The sequence below is a fragment of the Talpa europaea genome (genome assembly GCF_964194135.1).
Source record: "Talpa europaea genome assembly, chromosome: 2".
In the NCBI taxonomy this organism is placed as follows: Eukaryota; Metazoa; Chordata; class Mammalia; order Eulipotyphla; family Talpidae; genus Talpa; species Talpa europaea.
Genome location: NC_140068.1, coordinates 138,628,950 through 138,647,719, shown reverse-complemented (window position 1 = coordinate 138,647,719; position 18,770 = coordinate 138,628,950). Strand labels below are relative to the sequence as shown.

General features: G+C 50.8%; 1 protein-coding gene across 1 annotated transcript; it reads right to left on the bottom strand.

The window, feature by feature from the left end:
* Positions 1–2,792: 2,792 nt before the first annotated feature.
* Positions 2,793–18,505, bottom strand: NQO2 (N-ribosyldihydronicotinamide:quinone dehydrogenase 2; the record flags this gene model as incomplete). The annotated part of the gene is made up of 7 exons (XM_084229120.1): positions 18,116–18,505; positions 15,483–15,599; positions 9,505–9,669; positions 7,859–7,989; positions 6,061–6,177; positions 4,923–5,024; positions 2,793–2,969 (listed from the first exon to the last, which is right to left on the bottom strand). The coding sequence occupies exons 2-7, from the start codon at positions 15,487–15,489 to the stop codon at positions 2,793–2,795; spliced, it is 699 nt and encodes a 232-aa protein (XP_084085246.1). The 5' UTR covers positions 15,490–15,599; positions 18,116–18,505.
* Between the last annotated feature and the right edge of the window lie 265 nt (positions 18,506–18,770).

Genomic DNA, 18,770 nt, shown 5'->3' with positions numbered 1-18,770 from the left:
AACGTGTAGCCATTTTGTAGCCCCGAATCTGGGTTCACCCGACACCAGCCCCTCCACCATGTGGTCTAAGTTTGGCCTCAACACAATCATAATTGTAGACCTTGTTGCCAGGAAGGATCGGGGTGAGGCCGGAGGCGTGGGGATAAAAGAATTCACCAGGGATAGAACAGAAAAGGTGCATTTATTGAAATACTCTGCTAGGAGTAGCAGTGGGGGACAGGAGTCTGTGCAGAGAGAGGGTTCCGAGGCTGTTTATGCTCCAGTCATCAGTGATGGTTGGTGTGAGCAGTCTTGGGTGTGTCCTGACTGAGGACCTGGGCCATCAGCTTAACCACCCGGCCCCATGGCTGCCCCATCCTCTCCCTTTATCCATTCAAGCCTCCCAAATGTGCTTGCTGGGCAAGGAGTGAGGTCTTAGTTTTAAAATTTAGTAATGATGATACCACCACATACCTGAGGGGCACTGCTGGGGAAGGTGGTGCCATGTGTGCCTTGGAACAGCCTTGGAACAGAGAGTACCACACCCTGTGGTCTGACCCCCCCCCCCAAAAAAAAAGTTGATGATGATATTTAAGTCAATGGGTAACTGGAAGGGTCTGAGGATGACAGTGAAAGTGACCACTGTGGACAGTCCCAGACTGAGGTGGTCCCTTCAGTCTCTGCCCTCATCATCAAAGGCCTCAAGGAGCTGCCAAGACACAGAAAGAAGCAAAGAACTGAGACACAGGGCAAGCTAGGAATTAGGCAGTTTTAGCCACAGTACAGGAGGGGACCTCTGAAGAATGTAGGGAGGCTTCAGAGATAAGGACAAGCAAGGGAAAGTAACCCATTCCATTAGGAAAAACAAACATGCCAGGACCAAGGACAACATTGTTAATGCTGGTCCTGGTTTCCTTCAGGTGGTAAAGGGAGGCGGAGATTGGAGAAATGGAGAGTGGTTTAATTTATGGACAACTTAGAAGGGCAGCTGTTTAACTTCAATGCAGGGATGCCCATCAAGAGGACTGGGCCATAAATTTAAAGATGCAACAAATGGGGAAAGAGAAAGCTGTTGGATAAGGAATGTGAAGATCCCCACTCAGTAGCAGATTAAGTGAGACAGCCGAGAACTAACCAATCACAAAGAGACTGGTGGAGCTTTAGAATAATGAGGGAAAGAAGGTCTATATTCCCTGAGACATGACTCCACTTTGGCTTCCTTGACCCTCCCAGGCCTGGTTCCCTGGCCTGGGAGTCCCACTTTATTTCTGTTCTTTTTCTCCTCAATAAACTTTTTCTTTCTATAAACGAACCTGCCTCTTCTCGCTTGCTTGCCTGAGCGTCTGCGAAGTTCCTGCTGCGGCTTCGGCTTCGTGAGACACCAACCCGTGGGGGTCTAGTGGCTGGGGCTCAGCGCTGCCCTGCAGCCTGGGATCCGTTCCTGGCTGGGAGACTAGGCCTGACAATTCCGGTATCAGAACCAAAAATATGGAGGAAATATCACTTCTGAGGAGACTGGAAACATAGCCTGACAGATTTGGCACCGACCTTGAGCCAAAGAACTCTCCAGCACCATTAAAGAACTGACCCTAGGGACTGCCCTGCTGATGCTACTCTGCTGAAGGCCACCACCCTCACCATGGCACAGAGGACACCAAGGTGGTCAGCAGAGGCCCAGCCAGTGAAGAACTTCAGAGAAAAGTGAAGGATCACCTGTACACGGAAAACCATTTTGCAAAAAATCATGAAGATGGGGGAGATTTTGAAGAAGATGCTTTTGAAATAATACTCAAGGGCATGGCGCCTGCAAGCTGTGGAGAATGGCCTCGGACGAGAGCCTCACAGAGACTGTGAAGACAGTGGCTTTGAGGAGACACTGAGAAGGAATGGGGAGCAGCCCCTGAGAAGAAAACGGTGTTGAGACTTAGAAAAAAATGCCTCTGAAAAATCAGGATGTGAAGATGGCTGCGAATGAGCAGACATTCAGACAGAAAGGGAGAAGGAACATTCGAACAAAGTATTTGATGAGGAATACTAAGAACATGCAGGTGGAAAAGGGTTGGACACTGCTGATGCAGAGGCCAAGGAAGAAAGATGATGTGGGCACACAGCTCTTGGAAGATGGAGATTCCAGCCCAGTGCCTAAGGACGGGGTCCGGGGAAGAGCTGGGTGATGAGTCTGAAGAGAAGGGGGCCGTGGGCGGCACTGGGGACATTAAGGAAGAAGAGCCCCTGCCCAAGGGCAGCGGCTTGGTCCCGGTGGTGATGTCACTGGTGACCTTAACTTGCTTTTTGGGCCGCACCTCATTGACAGGGGCGTCAGCTTCAAGGCAGTTACTAGCAGCGGTAGGTGCGCACGTGCCGCGTGGGACCAGCCAGGAAGTTTTCTTGGTAATGGTCATTCACTGATTTTAAATAAATGTTAATTTGGCTGTTCACAGAAAACTTTATAACCATCAGGCAAGTTAAAAAAAGCACACGAGAAATAACTGTAAACACAGCCCTCAAACACTGGCTGTGAAAAGATTCAATTTCCCAGGAAAAAGCATGGTGACGCAGGCTGACTCACGAAGTGAAACAAGAAAGCTGAGAAGTGCAGCTCCCCCCAGAGAAAAGGAAGTGAAAACAGCATCGCCCTAAAGGGTGGAAGTGGGGAGCCAGGAGGATGGCAGGAAGAAGGCCTGGGGGCCTGGAGATGGGCAATGGCGCGGGGCAGAACTCAGGCGCCAAGGGTGTCCTCCGCCCTCCCCACGTGCTCGTGCCCTCTCGCGCCCTCCTGTGCCAGGCCTGGGGCAAGCACTGGGCGCCCCTCGTCACTGATCGAAGTAACAGGCGGGACTGCAGTCGATTGGCTCCTCCTCCCAGATGTTTTTCAGCCTCTGGGCCCAGGACGCCACCATGAGCTTCCTTTCTTCCTGTGACACGAACTCCGGCGCGAAGCTGATCTGCGGGGCGAGCACCTTGAACCCACAGAAGCGCAGAACGCCGTGCTATAGCCGCCAGGGGGAAGAGAGCCATCAGGACCGGGCCTTCCCGGCACAAGGGGAACAGGGGTGGGGGGGGGGGAACATGGTGTGAGATACACCTTCAGAGCAAAGGAACAGCCTTGGCACAGCGAGTACCCACACCCCTAGAGCCTCAGAGTGCGAGCTCCGCGAGGGAAGCGGAGGGCCTCGAGCCACGAGAGGGTCCCAGTTCTATCCTGATGACTGGGATGGACCTGCCATCTTTGCTCCTGATTCAGACGCGACTTTTATGGCTTTGGTGGATTGGGTAAGTCACGGCACATTCAGACAATGGATCATCCCTGCGTGAGATTATCCTCCCTGCAGAGCACCTCCGTGGAAGGTTACTCAAGATACACATGAAATGAAAACCACCGCAACAAATTCGAAGCAGTGTAAAAAATTAATGAATAAACCTAATAATATAAGTATGTATGTAAGAATATTTGTGGGCTTTAAGGAAATCCATCAGATTATTAGAAGTGGCTATTCTGCAGTGGGGGGACTAAGAGGACTCTCTATTTTTATATTTCATAGTCTCATTTTTTCCTATAATGTTGACTTTTGCAACTGAAAAAAATTTGTAAACACTGTTGAAAAACAAGGAGAGTTTACACTTAGCTAATGACACAGAAGAGACCCATGCTGTGGGGAAGTAAGTTCAGGTTTGTAAATGGCAATTTTGTTGTTTTTGACAAAATAAACAACTATGCTGAACCAGGCCAAGAGTACTTCTGTCTTCTAAATGGTGGGGTCTCTGCAGTCAGCCTCCCTGCCCCCCAGGCTCATGTGATTTCTACAGGTCTCCACAGTCTCCAGGCTAAAGCCCCAGCACCTAGGACAGCGCCTGGAACAAGGCCTGGTGTGCAGGGTGCAGAGTAAAGGTATGAAAAGACCCTCCGAGCAGCCTCCCCCCCCAAGCTGCACTGGCACTCTGTTTAATGCCCACTCTGGCACTGACAGGAGCTTAGATCCGGAGGGGAGTGATAGGAGCCTTAGCCCACCCCATGCAGTTAGCCCACCCCATGCAGCGCAATACCTTCCCCGGGTAATTCGAGCTTAGACATCCTAAATGGACATTTTCTTCAGCAGACCAATGCTAAATGGAATCAACATGCTGAATCTTCTCAAGGAAGCAACACTTTTTTTCTAGAAAAATACCACTTTCCTCCCTGTGCGTTCCACACCTTGTCCAGGCCCACACGCCTGTCTGCGTTCCTTAGGTCAGACCCTTGGGCCTGCGCCACCTTGCCCCTTGATGGACACCCTCTGCACAGCCGGGAGCTTAGTCCCAAGCTCTGCTGCTGGGGCTCCTATTCCTGATGAGGGGGCGTGACCCAGAGCCAACCCTTCCCTCGGAGCCCCCACACTGTCACCAGGCCTGCCTCACGCGTGACACCGCAGTCTGCCTGCACATGCTTTGCTTACGCTCCACTCCCCACATGGCCATTCTTAGGCACCCCGGGGTACAGGCTGTGCACCCCAGTACATGGGGGCCACTGGGAGAGCAGGCCCTGTGCTCTGAGTGGGTCCTGGGGAGGGGGTCCCTGGGCCCCTGAACTGTGCTGGGTGTGAGCTGTCCTGAATCTGGGGCCAGGGCATCTCTTGCCAAGATTCAAGGACAATGGCGCCCTGCGGACAGGGGCCAGCGTCAGCATGGACAGTTCTTTGCCCCATGCCCAGCACACACTCGGCCTCATCTGTCAGCTCCAGCTTAGCTTCCACCCAAGCAACAGTGTTAACAATACATGTTGGTTACAATACATGTAACAATACATGTTTCCCAATCACCCAACCTTTGTTTTCAGTAAAAAAATTAAAAGGCAAGAGGGTATCATTTCCTGTGTCCAGGTAGGGTGCAAATGGCCTGGGTTTCAGGCTCACCTCCCATTTGTTTTTTACCTAGGGGAGCTGCAGGGGGAGTGGGTGTGAATGTACCTGGAGAGGCCACAGATAGTAGCGGATATCCCCCATGTCTCCGGATTTACTGTACATCTCGGCCGTGCCGCCCGTGGTCAGCGAGAGGAGGGCTAGCTTGTCCTGCAGGGGAGAAGGCAGCTGCATCTGTGTGGCTCCAGAGGTGGCAGCTGCACATCCAGCCTGAAGGCTCAGAATGGTCGGGAGGGGACATCCCAAGTCGGTGCTGTCCGGGGATGCACAAGTGTAATATCCCCGGGGGTGCCAGAGACAGGACAGCTACCTCCAAGGGAAGGCAGGGAGGGAAGTGGGATGGGGAGGGAACAGATGGAGCGGACACAGCTCTGATTCCCCAGACTCTGGTAGAGCTGGCCCCAGGAAATGGTCAAGTGAGGTGCAGACCCCAAGGGTGACCAAAGGGTGAAATGAGGTGGCGAGTGCTACCTGGTGCAGGGGCCAGGCAGCAACGCAGCATCACCCCCATTCCAGTGTGGGGCTTCCTGAGTCACTCTTTCCTCACTTATTTCCTGAGGCTTTTAGAACTCAGGAAGCAATGTACAGTCCTAGTGGTGCTGCCCACCTCCCGGGGCTGTGCTGCCCACCTCCCGGGGCTGTGCTGCCCCGCCCTGGGACCTAGCTATTCGCTTGTCTGTCAGCAGGAATGCGGAGCTCAGAGGGGTAGCCTAAAGAGCGCTCAGGCTCCATGCTGTATCCTGGGGAAGGTGCCACTCTGGGAGCTGACTTGTGCCCCCAGGCCCTCCCCCACCGTGCTCCAGGGAGTGTGGTCATGGCTGCAGCCCTCACTAGACAGAAAGCCCACAACTTCAGAAACCCTGCCGTGGGAACCATATGGCAGTCCCCAGTCAAGACCTGCTGAAATAAAAGCCACCTAGAAAGATATTTTACTAAATACTTCTATGTATTATGGTACCCGATGCATAATGTGATACAATATATCATGTATTTGTATATAATTACATATTATAAGCATATAAATCTATAACTACAAGCCCATGTATGTATTATTTGTAAGTACATATGCACATAAAGTACATATTATATGTAGTTACAATACTTATAATGTACAGGTAGAGCAATTTCTAGAAATAGCGCCACATAGTATCTATAGACCAGACTCCCTGCCCTCCCAGGCACGTACCTTGAAGTAGCCGGTGTCGTAGTAGAAATCAGGGAACCTGAAGGCGAAGCCCTGGCACAGCACCCTGTCCATCCAGCCCTTCAGGATGGCGGGTGTGCTCATCCAGTACAGTGGGAACTGGGGGCCAATACCAGACAGAGGGACGCTGAGGGTGGTGGCTCTCCTGGGCTACCCGCCCGCTCAGAGAACTCCCACTCTCCTCCTCCCCCCAGGCGCTTGGGGTGTCATGGGGGCACGGGGTGGGCCAGCTCAGCACTGAAGCCAAGCTCCTGACCCTACTGCTGTGTGATGCTGGTAAGTGACTTGACCTCTCTGTGCCTTGTTTTCCTGACTGGCAAATGGGGCCATGACTAGTTCTGAGCTCATAGCACCCTGCGAGAACCCCATGGAAGGCTACATTGCCCAGACAGCACCAGTGCTCCATGAGCAGAGTGCTTAGTGTTGAATAATAACACACTTAAAAAATGTAGACCCTCAGGGCGAAGCCTCAGGATAAGAGGGTAGGTGGGGGGGAACAGGTGTGAAATGGGGTAGGAAAAAAGCCATTATAAAAGGAGCAGGCCTGGGCCAGTCCTAGCTGTCCAGTTACACTGGCAGGAGGGGGAGGGGAGAGCTGGGTCCACCTGGTCCACTGACCCCAGGTAGACAGGAAGAGTCGTAGCTGGGCCTCACTATGGGGACTGGGGCCCAGGCTGCCAGCAGGTCTCACTCAGGCCCACTGTCCAGTGTCGCTGCTGGCTTGCAGATGATAAACCGCGTAGCCACCCATGTCCCAGGCACTGCCACCCACCCAGGGCGGTTAGGAGAAAGGACATCCTGCACTGAGCCCAGACAAGACCTCGGAGGGCTGGGGAAGAGTTGGGCTGGCTGGAGGGGACCCAGAGGCCAGTCTGGGAGTGTGCGTGGGGGAGAATGCAGAGAAGGCATGAGGTTCCACCCCGACACATGCAAGTTCACTTAAGGGAGGGTTTGGGAATGTCACTTCTCTGGATGTCTTTTGTCTGGAAACTGGTCCCAGCAGCCCCAGCCCCTGGGTTGCGGTAAGCAACAGGAGTGACCCAGGGTGCGGTGGGGGGGGGGGGGGCAGACGTGTCTTAACAGCCCCCCTCTCCCATGTCCACCTCTTCTGCCTGTGTTTTCAGGAGACCTGACTGAGCAGGGCCAGTAGACTAAATCCTCTCTCTATTCCTTTTTTACTTGCATTTCAACCAGCCAACTCCCTAAAGCCACCTGCAGGTCTGCCTGTGGTGCCGGCTCTGGGCGGAGGGTGGCTCTGATGAGCCGCTGGAGCCGGGTCATGGTCAGCTCTTTCTGTGGTGGATGACTGTCCAGAGGCAGCTTGTGAGTGGACACCTGGGAGGTGGGAGGGTGAGGTGGTGGGGTGGGACTGGGGTGGGATGGGGTAGGGGGGGAAGGGGGCAGGCAGCAACTAAACCCTGCTTGTTACTGGCAGGATATTTAAGGCAGGAGCGTGCTTGGCCTGAATTACCTTGATGGACACCAGTGTAGACAAATCTGGTTTTCATGCAACCCCTGCATATCTGGGTGGAGACTGGAGGGGGATGGATGGGCGAGATTCAGGGGTTTCTCTAGGCTAAGGGGAAAACGCTTCCTACTGCCACAGGGTCAGGATCTTGAGTGACTCCCAGGGAAGGGTCTCGATCCCACCGGACGGAGGTAAACATGCCAGTGTGTTTTCAAAAACATCAGTGCTACTTCGAGGGGCATGGAACTCTGTGTTTGGAGTTTGTACATAGAAAGAATCTAATTCAATATGCTAATTAGCAGGAAAATGGACCTGAAATATCACCAGATCTGCTTCCTGAACCTTCTTCTGTTCGGCGAGTATGTCACTGGTCAGTGATCTCTTCTTGAAGGCCTCATACACTTCCACCCCATAATTGAAATGCTTGGGATTCGACAGATCACCTGTAGAGAAACGGGACCTGATGTTTTAGCCCCCAAGGGAGATCCTCAGGCCCCCAGCCACCCTCATTAGCAATGTATGTTATCTGCACTCTGCCAAGTGAATCACAAGTCATTCCCTGAGGCCTGACCAGGTACAGCTCCCTGGGGGTCAGGCTATGGGAGTGAGAGTTGTAGATGTTACTGTCCTTACTGAGGCAGGACTCAATGCAGTAGGAGAAGTGAATTGGGAGCTAAATGATTAACACACAAGACCTTACTAGTCAGCGAGATCAGCCCAATGCTGTGGCCAGACACACCTAGCAGGATGCATGTGATCTAGCTCTGGGGTGTGAAGCAAGCACAGCGGTGGCCTTAAGGCAGTGCCAGCTCTGCCTGGATGGCTGAGCAAACGTGTTCCTGGAGAGGGGCTTTGTGAATCGGGTTTTGAGGATGGAGCAGGAGTTTACCAGGGAGCCTAGAGCACTGGACATCTTGGGAAAAAGATGCAGAGACAGTGAGGTGTTCCATGACCTGGCCAGCCCTCAACAGGGCCCCTGGGAGCACACCTGAGGAAGGGGGGAAAGGCCGCAAGGCTGCAGGTGATGGGCCTAGAGAGCAGGGTCAGATCTTGAAGTCTCTTGCTAGGGAGCTTAAACTTTCCCTGCACATGTGAAGCCCCAGGGCTTAAGCAAGAGCGGTCTTTCTAAGCACGACAGGACATCCAGAGCCATAAAAGAAATACTAACACAGGGCTCGAGTCAAAGCTGGAGACCATGGAGCTCTAAATCAACAGGGGGATTGGCTTGGGGGGCCTGAAGGCTATGTCACCAGTGAGTCTAAGCGAAGCCGGTGAGTCCCGAGGTGAGGGCCCCATGGACTTCTGCGGCCATGGGGATCCATGGGCAGGTGCTTTTGTGCACATTTGTGTGGAAAGTCAAGCTTGTCTGTCACTGAGGTGTGGAGTGTGAGGGACACATCAAAGAGGTGTCTGCTTTTTACCCTGGTGCCCTCTGCTGACAAGTATTTTTCACAGTAGCTTGTGGTGCTTCCTTCACTTAAAAGTGAGTAGCTCCAGGCCATCATATCCGCCGTTTGCCCAGTCCCTGCTCTGCTGTGCATTAAGTGAAAACAGTTGGTTGATTTATAAAAGGGAAGAAAGGATGCCCCTGTGATGAAAACCCAGAACTCTTGCTGACAGAACTTCAAACAGAAGGACGTGAACGCTACTTGAACAACAGGAGGGTGGAGGCCAGACTCAATACTTGCAGATGGACGTCAAAGAAAGTGACATGACTTGAGGGCCTGCGATATATCTCGATAAAACTGGGGCAGGAAAAAACTTCTCGCATATATGCATGGAGGGTGCAGATCACTTAAGAGGAGAGAAAGCAAACGAGCAGCGGGGGTGTAATGGTGCAACATGTGGGCGGGCAATTTGATGTTACCTTATGAAAATTAAAAAGAAATTAAAAAAAAAAGAAGAAGAAAGTCTTAAAAAAAAACAACAAGCATCCACAGCGTTTACCCCAGACTCACCAACAATATCCTGCCTCGTGGTGCGCGGCTCAAAGCCCATGGCATATAGGTCGGACACGGTGACAGCGCAGCCCTGCCTGCTCAGCTCCTCCACCGCCGTTGTCTTCAGGGAGCCATTGAAAGAGCGGGGTTCTTGGTGGGCGTAGACGATGAGCACTTTCTTATCTACATCAGCAGAGAAACGATTCCTCTGGGTCCAAATTCAAGGAGCATCGGGACAAGGGTGGCAGGGAAGGTGCGCCCCAGGGCTGGCGTGGAGAAGCACCACCCTCTCCATGCATGAGCTGCTTAAAATAACGCGCATTTTTCAACTCTGGCTATATCCTGGCTCACCATCATCAGGCTTACCAGACACACACTGACGGTGGGCCCAGTCACGCCCCCTCAGTATGACCCTGTGAAGTATGACCCTGTGAAGGTCTCTGAAAGCCCCATCTGTCTTGTCTCTGGTGAGGGGTCAGTGGGGCCCCCACATCGTCAGTTTCCCATGCTCTCCCCATGTGGCACAGTCAGCTCCCGACATGTTGCTGCTTCCCTGTCCTCCCGGCCCACGGTCACTGGGTACTTAACCAAAGATGGAGAACTGGACCCGAGTCCCAGGAGGGACGCCAGGGCCCACACAGAGCCCTGGTGTTGGTGGTGAGGCTGAAGACAAGGGGCTCTAAGGCAAGTGGGGCTCAGGGGTTCTGGCCGGCTCATGCAAACCCACAGCTTCTAAGGCGGTTCTTCTGCATTTAGAAGATTCTGTAAGGATTCTGGGGGAAGGTGGGGCTCATCTTCAGAAAGCCGAACTGAGAAGGACATCAGAGGGTTTCCACTCAGACCTGGTGAAGCTGAGGAACAGACAGGTGGGCTAGAAGACGGAGGGCTGGGGTACACACACTCTGAGCAGCAGCCGATGGAGAAATAAGTTGAGAAAAAAAAAAAAAACGAAATTGCCTCATGGGAAATACCAGACAACGTCAAGCAGAACAACGTCTACATTGCACAGTTCCACAAGGAAGAGTGAGAGCAAAGGACAGGCAACCCATCTGAAGAAATAATGACTGAAAACTTCCCCAGCCTTGGGAAGCAAACAGATATCCAGGTCCAAGAACCACAGATAGTTCCTCACGAAATAAACCCAAAGAGACCCTCACCAAGACACAATATAATTAGAATCAAACATTACAGGTAAACAGAGCATATTAAAAACAAGAGAGGGCCTCCTTGGTGGCTCAAGGGGTTGGGATGCAACCTATGAAGCTAACTGCAGCCACTGCGAGCACAAGTTCGATCCCCGGCGGGGGAGAAACCCACATGGTGCAGCAGACCACTCCTGTCTCACCTACTGCTCCCCTCAGCAGTGTATTTCAGTAGATCTGCCTGTTCTGCTCCCCACTCTGTCTCTGGTGAATCCTCTCATCACCCCCTGTCCCCCACCGCTGGCCTTACCCCAGGTCTTGTATGCATAAAATAACTCTTTAAAAATAAACAAACAAACAAACAAATAAATAAATAAATAAAAGCAGCAAGAGAAAAACAGCTTGTTGCCTACAAAGGAACCCCCCCCCCAAAAAAAAAGATAAGGTTAAAGGCAGATTTTTCACAAGAAATTTCACAGATCCAAAGGGATATATTCAAAGTGCTAAAAGATTTTAAAAAACTCAGCCAGGAATACCTTTCCTGGTAAGGTTAACATTCAGAATTGAAGAAGTAAAGAGCTTCCCAGGCCAACACAAGCTAAAGGATATCATCATCAATAAACTGGTCTTATAAGAGATATTAAAAGAGCTTCTATAAACTATAAAGAAGTGACACTAAGAAGTAAGAAAACATAGGAAGGGAAACATCTCATGTACGAAAGTCAATATGTAGTTAAAGTAATGGGTTAGCCATATATAAAGATAACACAAAGAATAAAAAACAAAAGACATAGTATCGATTAAAACCATAATAATCAGTTACAGTAAACATAAAACAAAGAATTCAAAAAATGGCATCAAAAAAAATAAACCAGAGCCTCTCTGGTGGCCTAGGGGTTGAGTCTCAGTGCTATTACTGCAATGACATAAGTTCAATGCCCGGCCAGGGAGCTACCCACACAGCGCAGCAGACCTCTCCTGTTTCATCCATTGCTTCCCTCGGCAGTGTATTTCAGTCCATCTGCCTTTTCTGTTCCCCACTCTGTCTGTAGCGAATCCTCTTACCAGCCCCGTCACCCGCCCCACAGCTCTGGCCTACACCCCAGTTCTTCTATGCAAAAATACTAAAATGTTAAAAAAAAAAAAAGAGTAACTCTAAAAAATATATAAATAAACCATAAGAAGCAGTAGAATAAAAATACAGACTGTTAGAGTGAGCTCAAAATGAACTTGCCATCAATTTAAAATAGAATGTTATATTCACAGGGTGGTATACATGAACCTTTTAAAAACCTCAAAACAAACATCTACACTGGAAACATAAAAGAAGTAAGAAAGGAATCTAAACCTAACACTAAAGAGAGCTATCAAACTACAAGAGAGCAAAAGAAAAAAGAACAGAGAGAAACTATAAAAGCATCCAGAAAACAAGTTCCAAAATGGTAAAGCCAGAGCTATTCAAGAATGACCTTTAATGTAAATACACTAAATCCTCCAATTAAAAAGGAATAGAGTGGCTGGTAAAAAGCCAAAATCCAGCTGTAGGCTGTCTCTAAGAGACACACCTCAGATAAAAGGGCACTGGGGCCCCCCTGTTGGCAGAAGGGGTTAAGTCTCAGCACTATGAAGCCATCTGCAGCCTCTGCAGCATGAGTTTGATCCCTGGCCAGGGAGCTACCCACATGGCGCAGCAGACCTCAACCTGCTGCTCCCCTCAACAGTGTATTTCAGTAGATCCACCTGTTCTGCTCCCCACTCTGTCTCTGGTGAATCCTCTCACCCCCTGCACCTCTGGCCTACACCCCTTGTATGCATAAATAAATAAAATAAATCTTTTTTTAAAAAATAAAAGGACACTGACTGAGAGGGCAAGGCTTGAAAAAGACAGTCCATGTAAATGGAAATAAAAAGAAGGCTGGAGTGGCTATACTCCTATCAGACAGACTGCTTTAAACCAAACTGGTAATAAACACACAGATGGACATTATCTGCGGGGGGTCTTGCTGCCCCAGCCAGATAAGACACTGGCAGGCAGCTAAGAAAAAGGGCCTCACACCGTGGGGCTGAAGAAAAAGGGCCTCACACCGTGGGGCTGGGGCCGAAGATTTCCAAAAAGCCTCACACCATGGGGCTGAAGATTCCTTGTGCCTCGCACCATGAGGCTGAAGATTAATCTATAACCCACAAGCATCCCTTTTTTTTTTTGTTCTTGGTCATATAAGAAAAAACTTCTTGGAAAGTACATTGGGCAATAAATTATACATATAGAACACTGTAAGTAAATGGCACAAAGAAATACCTGCTCAAAAATTAAACACTGTAAATTTGGCCTGCCTGACAATGGGAAAGAGTTTGTTATACATGAACATGCCTGACAAGCAATTCAGCACAATGATTACAGTAAGTCCTTCTTTTGTTTTTAGAAGTTTCTTAGGAAAGTTTTTAAATGAAGCTAATTGTGTTAAGAAGTTTCTAGGTAGAAAACCCTGTTAGCTGATAACCAGAAAGCAGCTGGTCTTCGGCTGAAGGCCATGCGAATAAGAAGAAACTTTTCCTGCGTAAGTGTGCCCATCGCTATCAACTGTCTTAGGTAATTGTCTAAACTGAAATAATGAGTTTTAGTGTAAGCTTTAGTTTTTTATCTATTAACCTTGAAGGTTGCCTTCTCGCTGAGAGCACATAGCAGCCAAAAGTCTATGGGAAAAGAAAGCACTGATTGTTTCTGCTTTGCTTCTTCTATGCATATGATGATGTCATCTCATGCCTGCTAAAAATGAATAAAGACCCACTGAGTTCCTCAGTAGGAGATACTTGCACCTCATCTAGCGTCAGTGTCTTCTCACTACCCCATCCCCTTCCCTTCAGCCCTTAAAGTTTTGCCTAGGCCATCTCATCCTTTCGGGGACCCCTGACACGACATGTTGCCAAGGCTGGTCTTCAACAATTATCTAAGGATAAAGAGATCAGTCCACCCACAGAACGGAACAATCAGGAGCACCAAAATAGAGAAAGCAAAAATTAACTGACCTAAAGAGAGAAACTGACAGATGGAAGATTCTGTGAGATCACGAACTGACTTCTGGGAGGCAGCTGTGCTCATCTAACTCGATGGGCACAGGCAACAGCTAAGATAAAAATGTTTGAACTCCTGATTTGAAATTTTTGGTTTAGGCACTCAAGGAGGAAACATGAACTGTGATAGTTTGAAGCAAACAGTTTCAGAGCATTGAACTGAGTACAAAGGTTGAACTCCATTAATTATTATTAATTAATCATTAAACTTTTTATGTTAACTTCTTAAATGTCTTTGTTATGAAGGAACTCTACTTGGGCAGACTTAGAAGAAGAATGGATACAAATAGAATAATCTTCACCAACTTGCCCACCCCCCCAGGGGACAGTTCACATTGTCATGAGACATTTCTGGCTGTCACGACTGGGAAGGGTGTGAAGGGGGGATATTGTGAAGGGGGGATGCTCAGTGGCATCTTGTCAATAGGACCAGAGATGTTGAGAAACAGCCTATGATGCACAGGTCAGCCCTCCAACAAAGGACAGTCTGGCCCTAAATGTCAGTAGTGCTGAGGTCAAGAAATCCTAATCTACAATATATTGTGTGGAAAGGAGGTTGTTTTTATTTTTTAAAGATTTATTTTTGATTTATTTATGCATACAAGAGCTGGGGTAGAGGCCAGAGATGCGGTGGGTAAGAGGATCCACCAGAGACAGAGTGGGGAACAGAACAGGCAGATCTACTGAAATACACTGCTGAGGGGAAGAGCGGGCAAGACAGGAGAGATCTGCTGCACCATGTGGGTATCTCCCTGGCCGGGGATGGAACTCATGCTGCAGCGGCTGCTGATAGCTTCATAATGCTGCGTCTTAATTCCTTGTGCAACCCAGGGAGGCCCCAGGAGGTTGGTTTTTATGTGCTGAATTCAAAGGATTTTCTTTTCATTCTTTTTTTCCTGAAGATTTATTATTTATGCATACAAGAACTGGGGTATAGACCAGAGGTGTGGGGGGTGAGAGGATTCACCAGAGAGAGTGGGGAACAGATCAGGAAGACTGACTGAAATACACTGCTGAGGGGAACAGCGGGCAAGACAGGAGAGGTCTGCTGTACCATGTGAGTAGCTCCCTGGCCAGTCGGGGATCAAACTTGTGCTGCAGTGGCTGGCGATAGCTTGATAGCGTTATGTGTTTAACCCCTGCACCACCAGGGAGGCCCTGAATTCAAAGGATTTTCATGTTACCCTGAAGAGCCAGAGAAATGGCAGATTTGCGTGTGGTGAGCAGAAGACAGTAATGATGGAGTCACGCTGAATCTTCAACCATGGCTACTCCTGTGCTCATTCACTCAACAGCCATAGGCAGGCAAAGTGAAGGACATTCCAGTCAACAGTGACCCTCATGTTCGGCGGGGCCCCTCTGGCTGTACTGGGTAAGCCTAGGTGTGTAGTTGGCTGCCCCATCTGGGTTTGGCCCAGCTGCAGTTACACTCTGTGACCTTCACACAACAACAAAACTTCCTAACAACATATTTCTCTGAACAGAGCTGGGCCTTAAGCCTGGGTGACTGTATTTATTGAGCACATGCTATGCCCTGGGGCCATTCCAGAGACTGGAGGCAGAGCTAAGCATGGTGGTTACTTTTGAGGGACTTATATCCTGGTGGGGCTGACAATTAGACATGTGAGAAAATGCAAACAAGGTAGTTCCAGCTAGGGGTCCAGGTTATATACAAGTTTTATATATCTCAGTGTTAGCTGGATTTTTTTTAACAATGTACTCAACTCTGATTTAACATTTTCGCATTTTTGAAAATTTAACTCCCCGCCATCCAATAGTCACCTGCCATGGTCTCGGAATTTGGGGTGTCTCTGAGAGGAGGGTCTCCAGTTGATCCTGGAATAGTGGGATTCCGTGTGGCTTTCAGGTGTGGTGGCTGTCCTCAGTGACCCCAGCGATCTGGAAGAGGAAACAACACCTGAGGGAAGTGGGGAGACACCGGGGTGAGGGCCCTGTGCCAACTCTGGGCCTCACAGCTGCTTTGTGAAGGCCGCACAAACATGTGAGAAAAAAGAATTCTCAGGAGAGGCAAGAGGCCCCCTGGAACTCAGGCCTGGAGGACAATCAAACACAGTGTCAAAATCAACACCATTTTTAAACCTTGCACACAGGTAGCCATAGAGAAGAGGCCTTGGGAAACAAGAGAGCAGATAGGAAACGGGGAATCCTGCCTCTTGGTCTTTCCTCTCTCTCCCCAGTTTTCTCCTCCAGGTAACCAAGTTAGCTGAGCAGGCTGAAGGAAATCCATGGCTACAGGTGTAGCCATAGTCTGCAGAGGCCCGGCCGGGCTGAGGTGGGTGAGAGAGGCAGAGTACACCTGCCATGGCCGCCACAGGATATGGCTCTGGAGACAGTAGGGCCTTGTGGACCAGAGAAGGCCTGACTCCTCAGCCCTGGCAGCCGACTCTGAGATAACTAGCTTCATTCTTCAAGAGTCAAGGTTCTGGGCCTCCCTGGTGGCGCAGGGGTTGAAGACACAGCACTATCGGGCTCTCACCAGACACTGCAGCATGAGTTCAATCCCAGCCAGGGAGCTGACCCACATGGTGCTGCAGACCTCTCCTGTCTCACCCACTGCTTCCCTCAGCAGTGTGTTTCAGTGGCTCTACCTGTTCTGCTCCCCATTCTGTCTGGTGAATCCTCTCACCCGCCAGGCCTCTGGTCTATACTCCAGTTCTTGTATGCATAATAAATAAATCTTTTTTTTTTAAAAAAGAGACAAGGTGCCACCAGCAAATCTGCTCCACTAAAGGATTAGAAGCCCATGACCTGGGCCAGTGTGGAGACACTGGGAGATGCAAGCCATGGCCAAACTACCACTGAAAGACGTCAGAGTATCGTGGCAGGATAATGGAAAAAATAAAGGCAGAAATTGAGCTTATCCATGACTGGAATCTGGAGCAGGGTCTCAATTAGCAAGTCTCTGGCTGTCTGTGAGCCCTTGGTAAAGGGTGAGGATATGTAGAATCCCACAAAAAGGGAGAGTAGCGGGGCAGAGGAACGGGCGTCACCCAAGACTGGATGGCCTGGGGACAGAAAGGAAAAAAGGCTGATCTAACCGAGGCTAGAGCTGAGCTGGGCACTTAACAGGCAAAGGGAGTAAAGGGCTCTTGTCAGACAGGGGTGGGGCCTCCAAATACCCCCAGACCCCAAGTGTGTTTGAGTCCTTCCCTACTTGCCTGAATTGACTACTGATGGAATAGTTAGGAACCTACCTCTTTGGTACCCCTGGTATCCTTTCTCTTGGTCTTTAAGATTAGCCCGTGGATTTAGGGAGGTCTCCATGTGCCCAGGCTCTTGACTAGCTGTCCAGGGCTCTTCCCACCCCCTCACCTTCTTTACTACCCCACTCCATAGAAGTCACGTTTCTTCCATTATCAGAAAGTACGCTCTTCCCCAGGTCTATAGGAAGAAAGAAGGCAAGGTCATCAAGCTATTATGTATACCCCCTTCAAATGTGCATCAAATGATCCTCATTATTTTATCCTAATCAGCAGCCAGAGGCTTTTTTGTTTTCACTTTCCTATGCCTCTTTCCATAGTGGGGAGTTCCACATCCGTATTCTAACAGGGGTGAGTGTAGGGGCGGGGCTAGATGGCCAAGAGGCCCACGCCCACGTGGGACCATCTCCCTATTCCTGGGCTCTAATTTTCCTTCCCCCCGGAACTATAAATAGCCCCACTAGAATATATGATGTTTTCAGAGAAGATAAAAGGCTAAAGAAGCAGATTTTTGCTGGACTTCTTACAGACGGCCACAGTATCCTTGACAAACCACAGTGGTCATGCGAGGTCAGTGCAGCCCTGGGAGTCGACTAGGCCTCAGTCTTGGCACCCCCTTCTCAAGCTGTGGTCCGGAGGTCCCTACCTGCTCCCCACAATATGCAGGTAATCACAACACCGATTTCAAAGGGTTGAGGACAGATTAAACAAGACGACTCCGTCAGGCACCTACACTGGCCCCACAGGTGCTAGAGCTCGGGAAGAGGTAAGGACAGTAAGGTCGAGGCCGCGGCAGGGATGGGGCAGAAAAGGGGAACTTGATGCCACCTGCATCCCTGAGATGGGAAGCTGGGCCTGATAAGTAGCAATGAAAGAATAACCAGTTCCGGGCCTCCCTGGTGGCGCTAGGGGTTAAGCACAGCACTATGAAGCAGTCCGCAGCCTCTGCAGCACGAGTTTGATTGCCGGCCAGACAGCAACCCACATAGCCCCCCTCAGCAGTGTCTTTGGTGGGGTTGCCTGTTCTGCTCCCCGCTCTGTCTCTGGTGAATCCTCACACTCACCCCCCTCATCTCTGGCCTGTACCCCAGCTCTTGTATGCATAAATAAATAAATCTTAAAAAAAAAAAAAGAACAACCAGGTCTGAGAGCAACTTCGACTCCACCTCCCGCCAAGGCCAGACCCCGCCCTACCAAAGCTTCCCCTCAAACCCCAATGGGCGCGACTTCTCTGGCCTCCGTAGGGGTCGGTGAACCTCGCCTGGGAGCGCAATAATCTCCTGGTCTGGCTCTCCTCCTTTCCAGCACAATCCCAGTTTTGGAGTGGGCAGCGGGTGGCGGGAGGAACGACGAGGACCGCGCGTTCCCAGCCTGCCCGGGAAGTGAAGGTCAGCAGAGCCCGCCCCGCCCTGAGGCGGCACCGGGAAACGTCCCTGCCAAGCCCCTGGGACCCGGCGGGCGGAGGCACTCACCCTCCGGCCAGCGCAAGCCCCCGGGACCGCCCGCACGACTCGGACCCGGGCCGCCTGAACCGACGACACCCGGCGGCACAGCAGTTTCCGGCGCGCGCGGCTGACGGCGCTGAGGCTGCGCTCTGCGGGTCAGGCCCGCGCCAGACCGCGACCTCTGGGCAGCCGGCCGCCAGCCCGGACCCCGCCCCCGGACAGCCCCGCCCCCTGACCCTCTAGCCCCGCCCCGACACGCCCCGCGACCATCGGGTCCCACCCCGGACACGCCCCTCCCCTATTCTCTAGGCCTCCCCGCCCCGACACGCCCTTCGACCCCGCCCCCGACAAGCCCCGCCTCCGGAAACGCCGCACCCCTGCACGCCCTCTCGGTTATCTAGCCG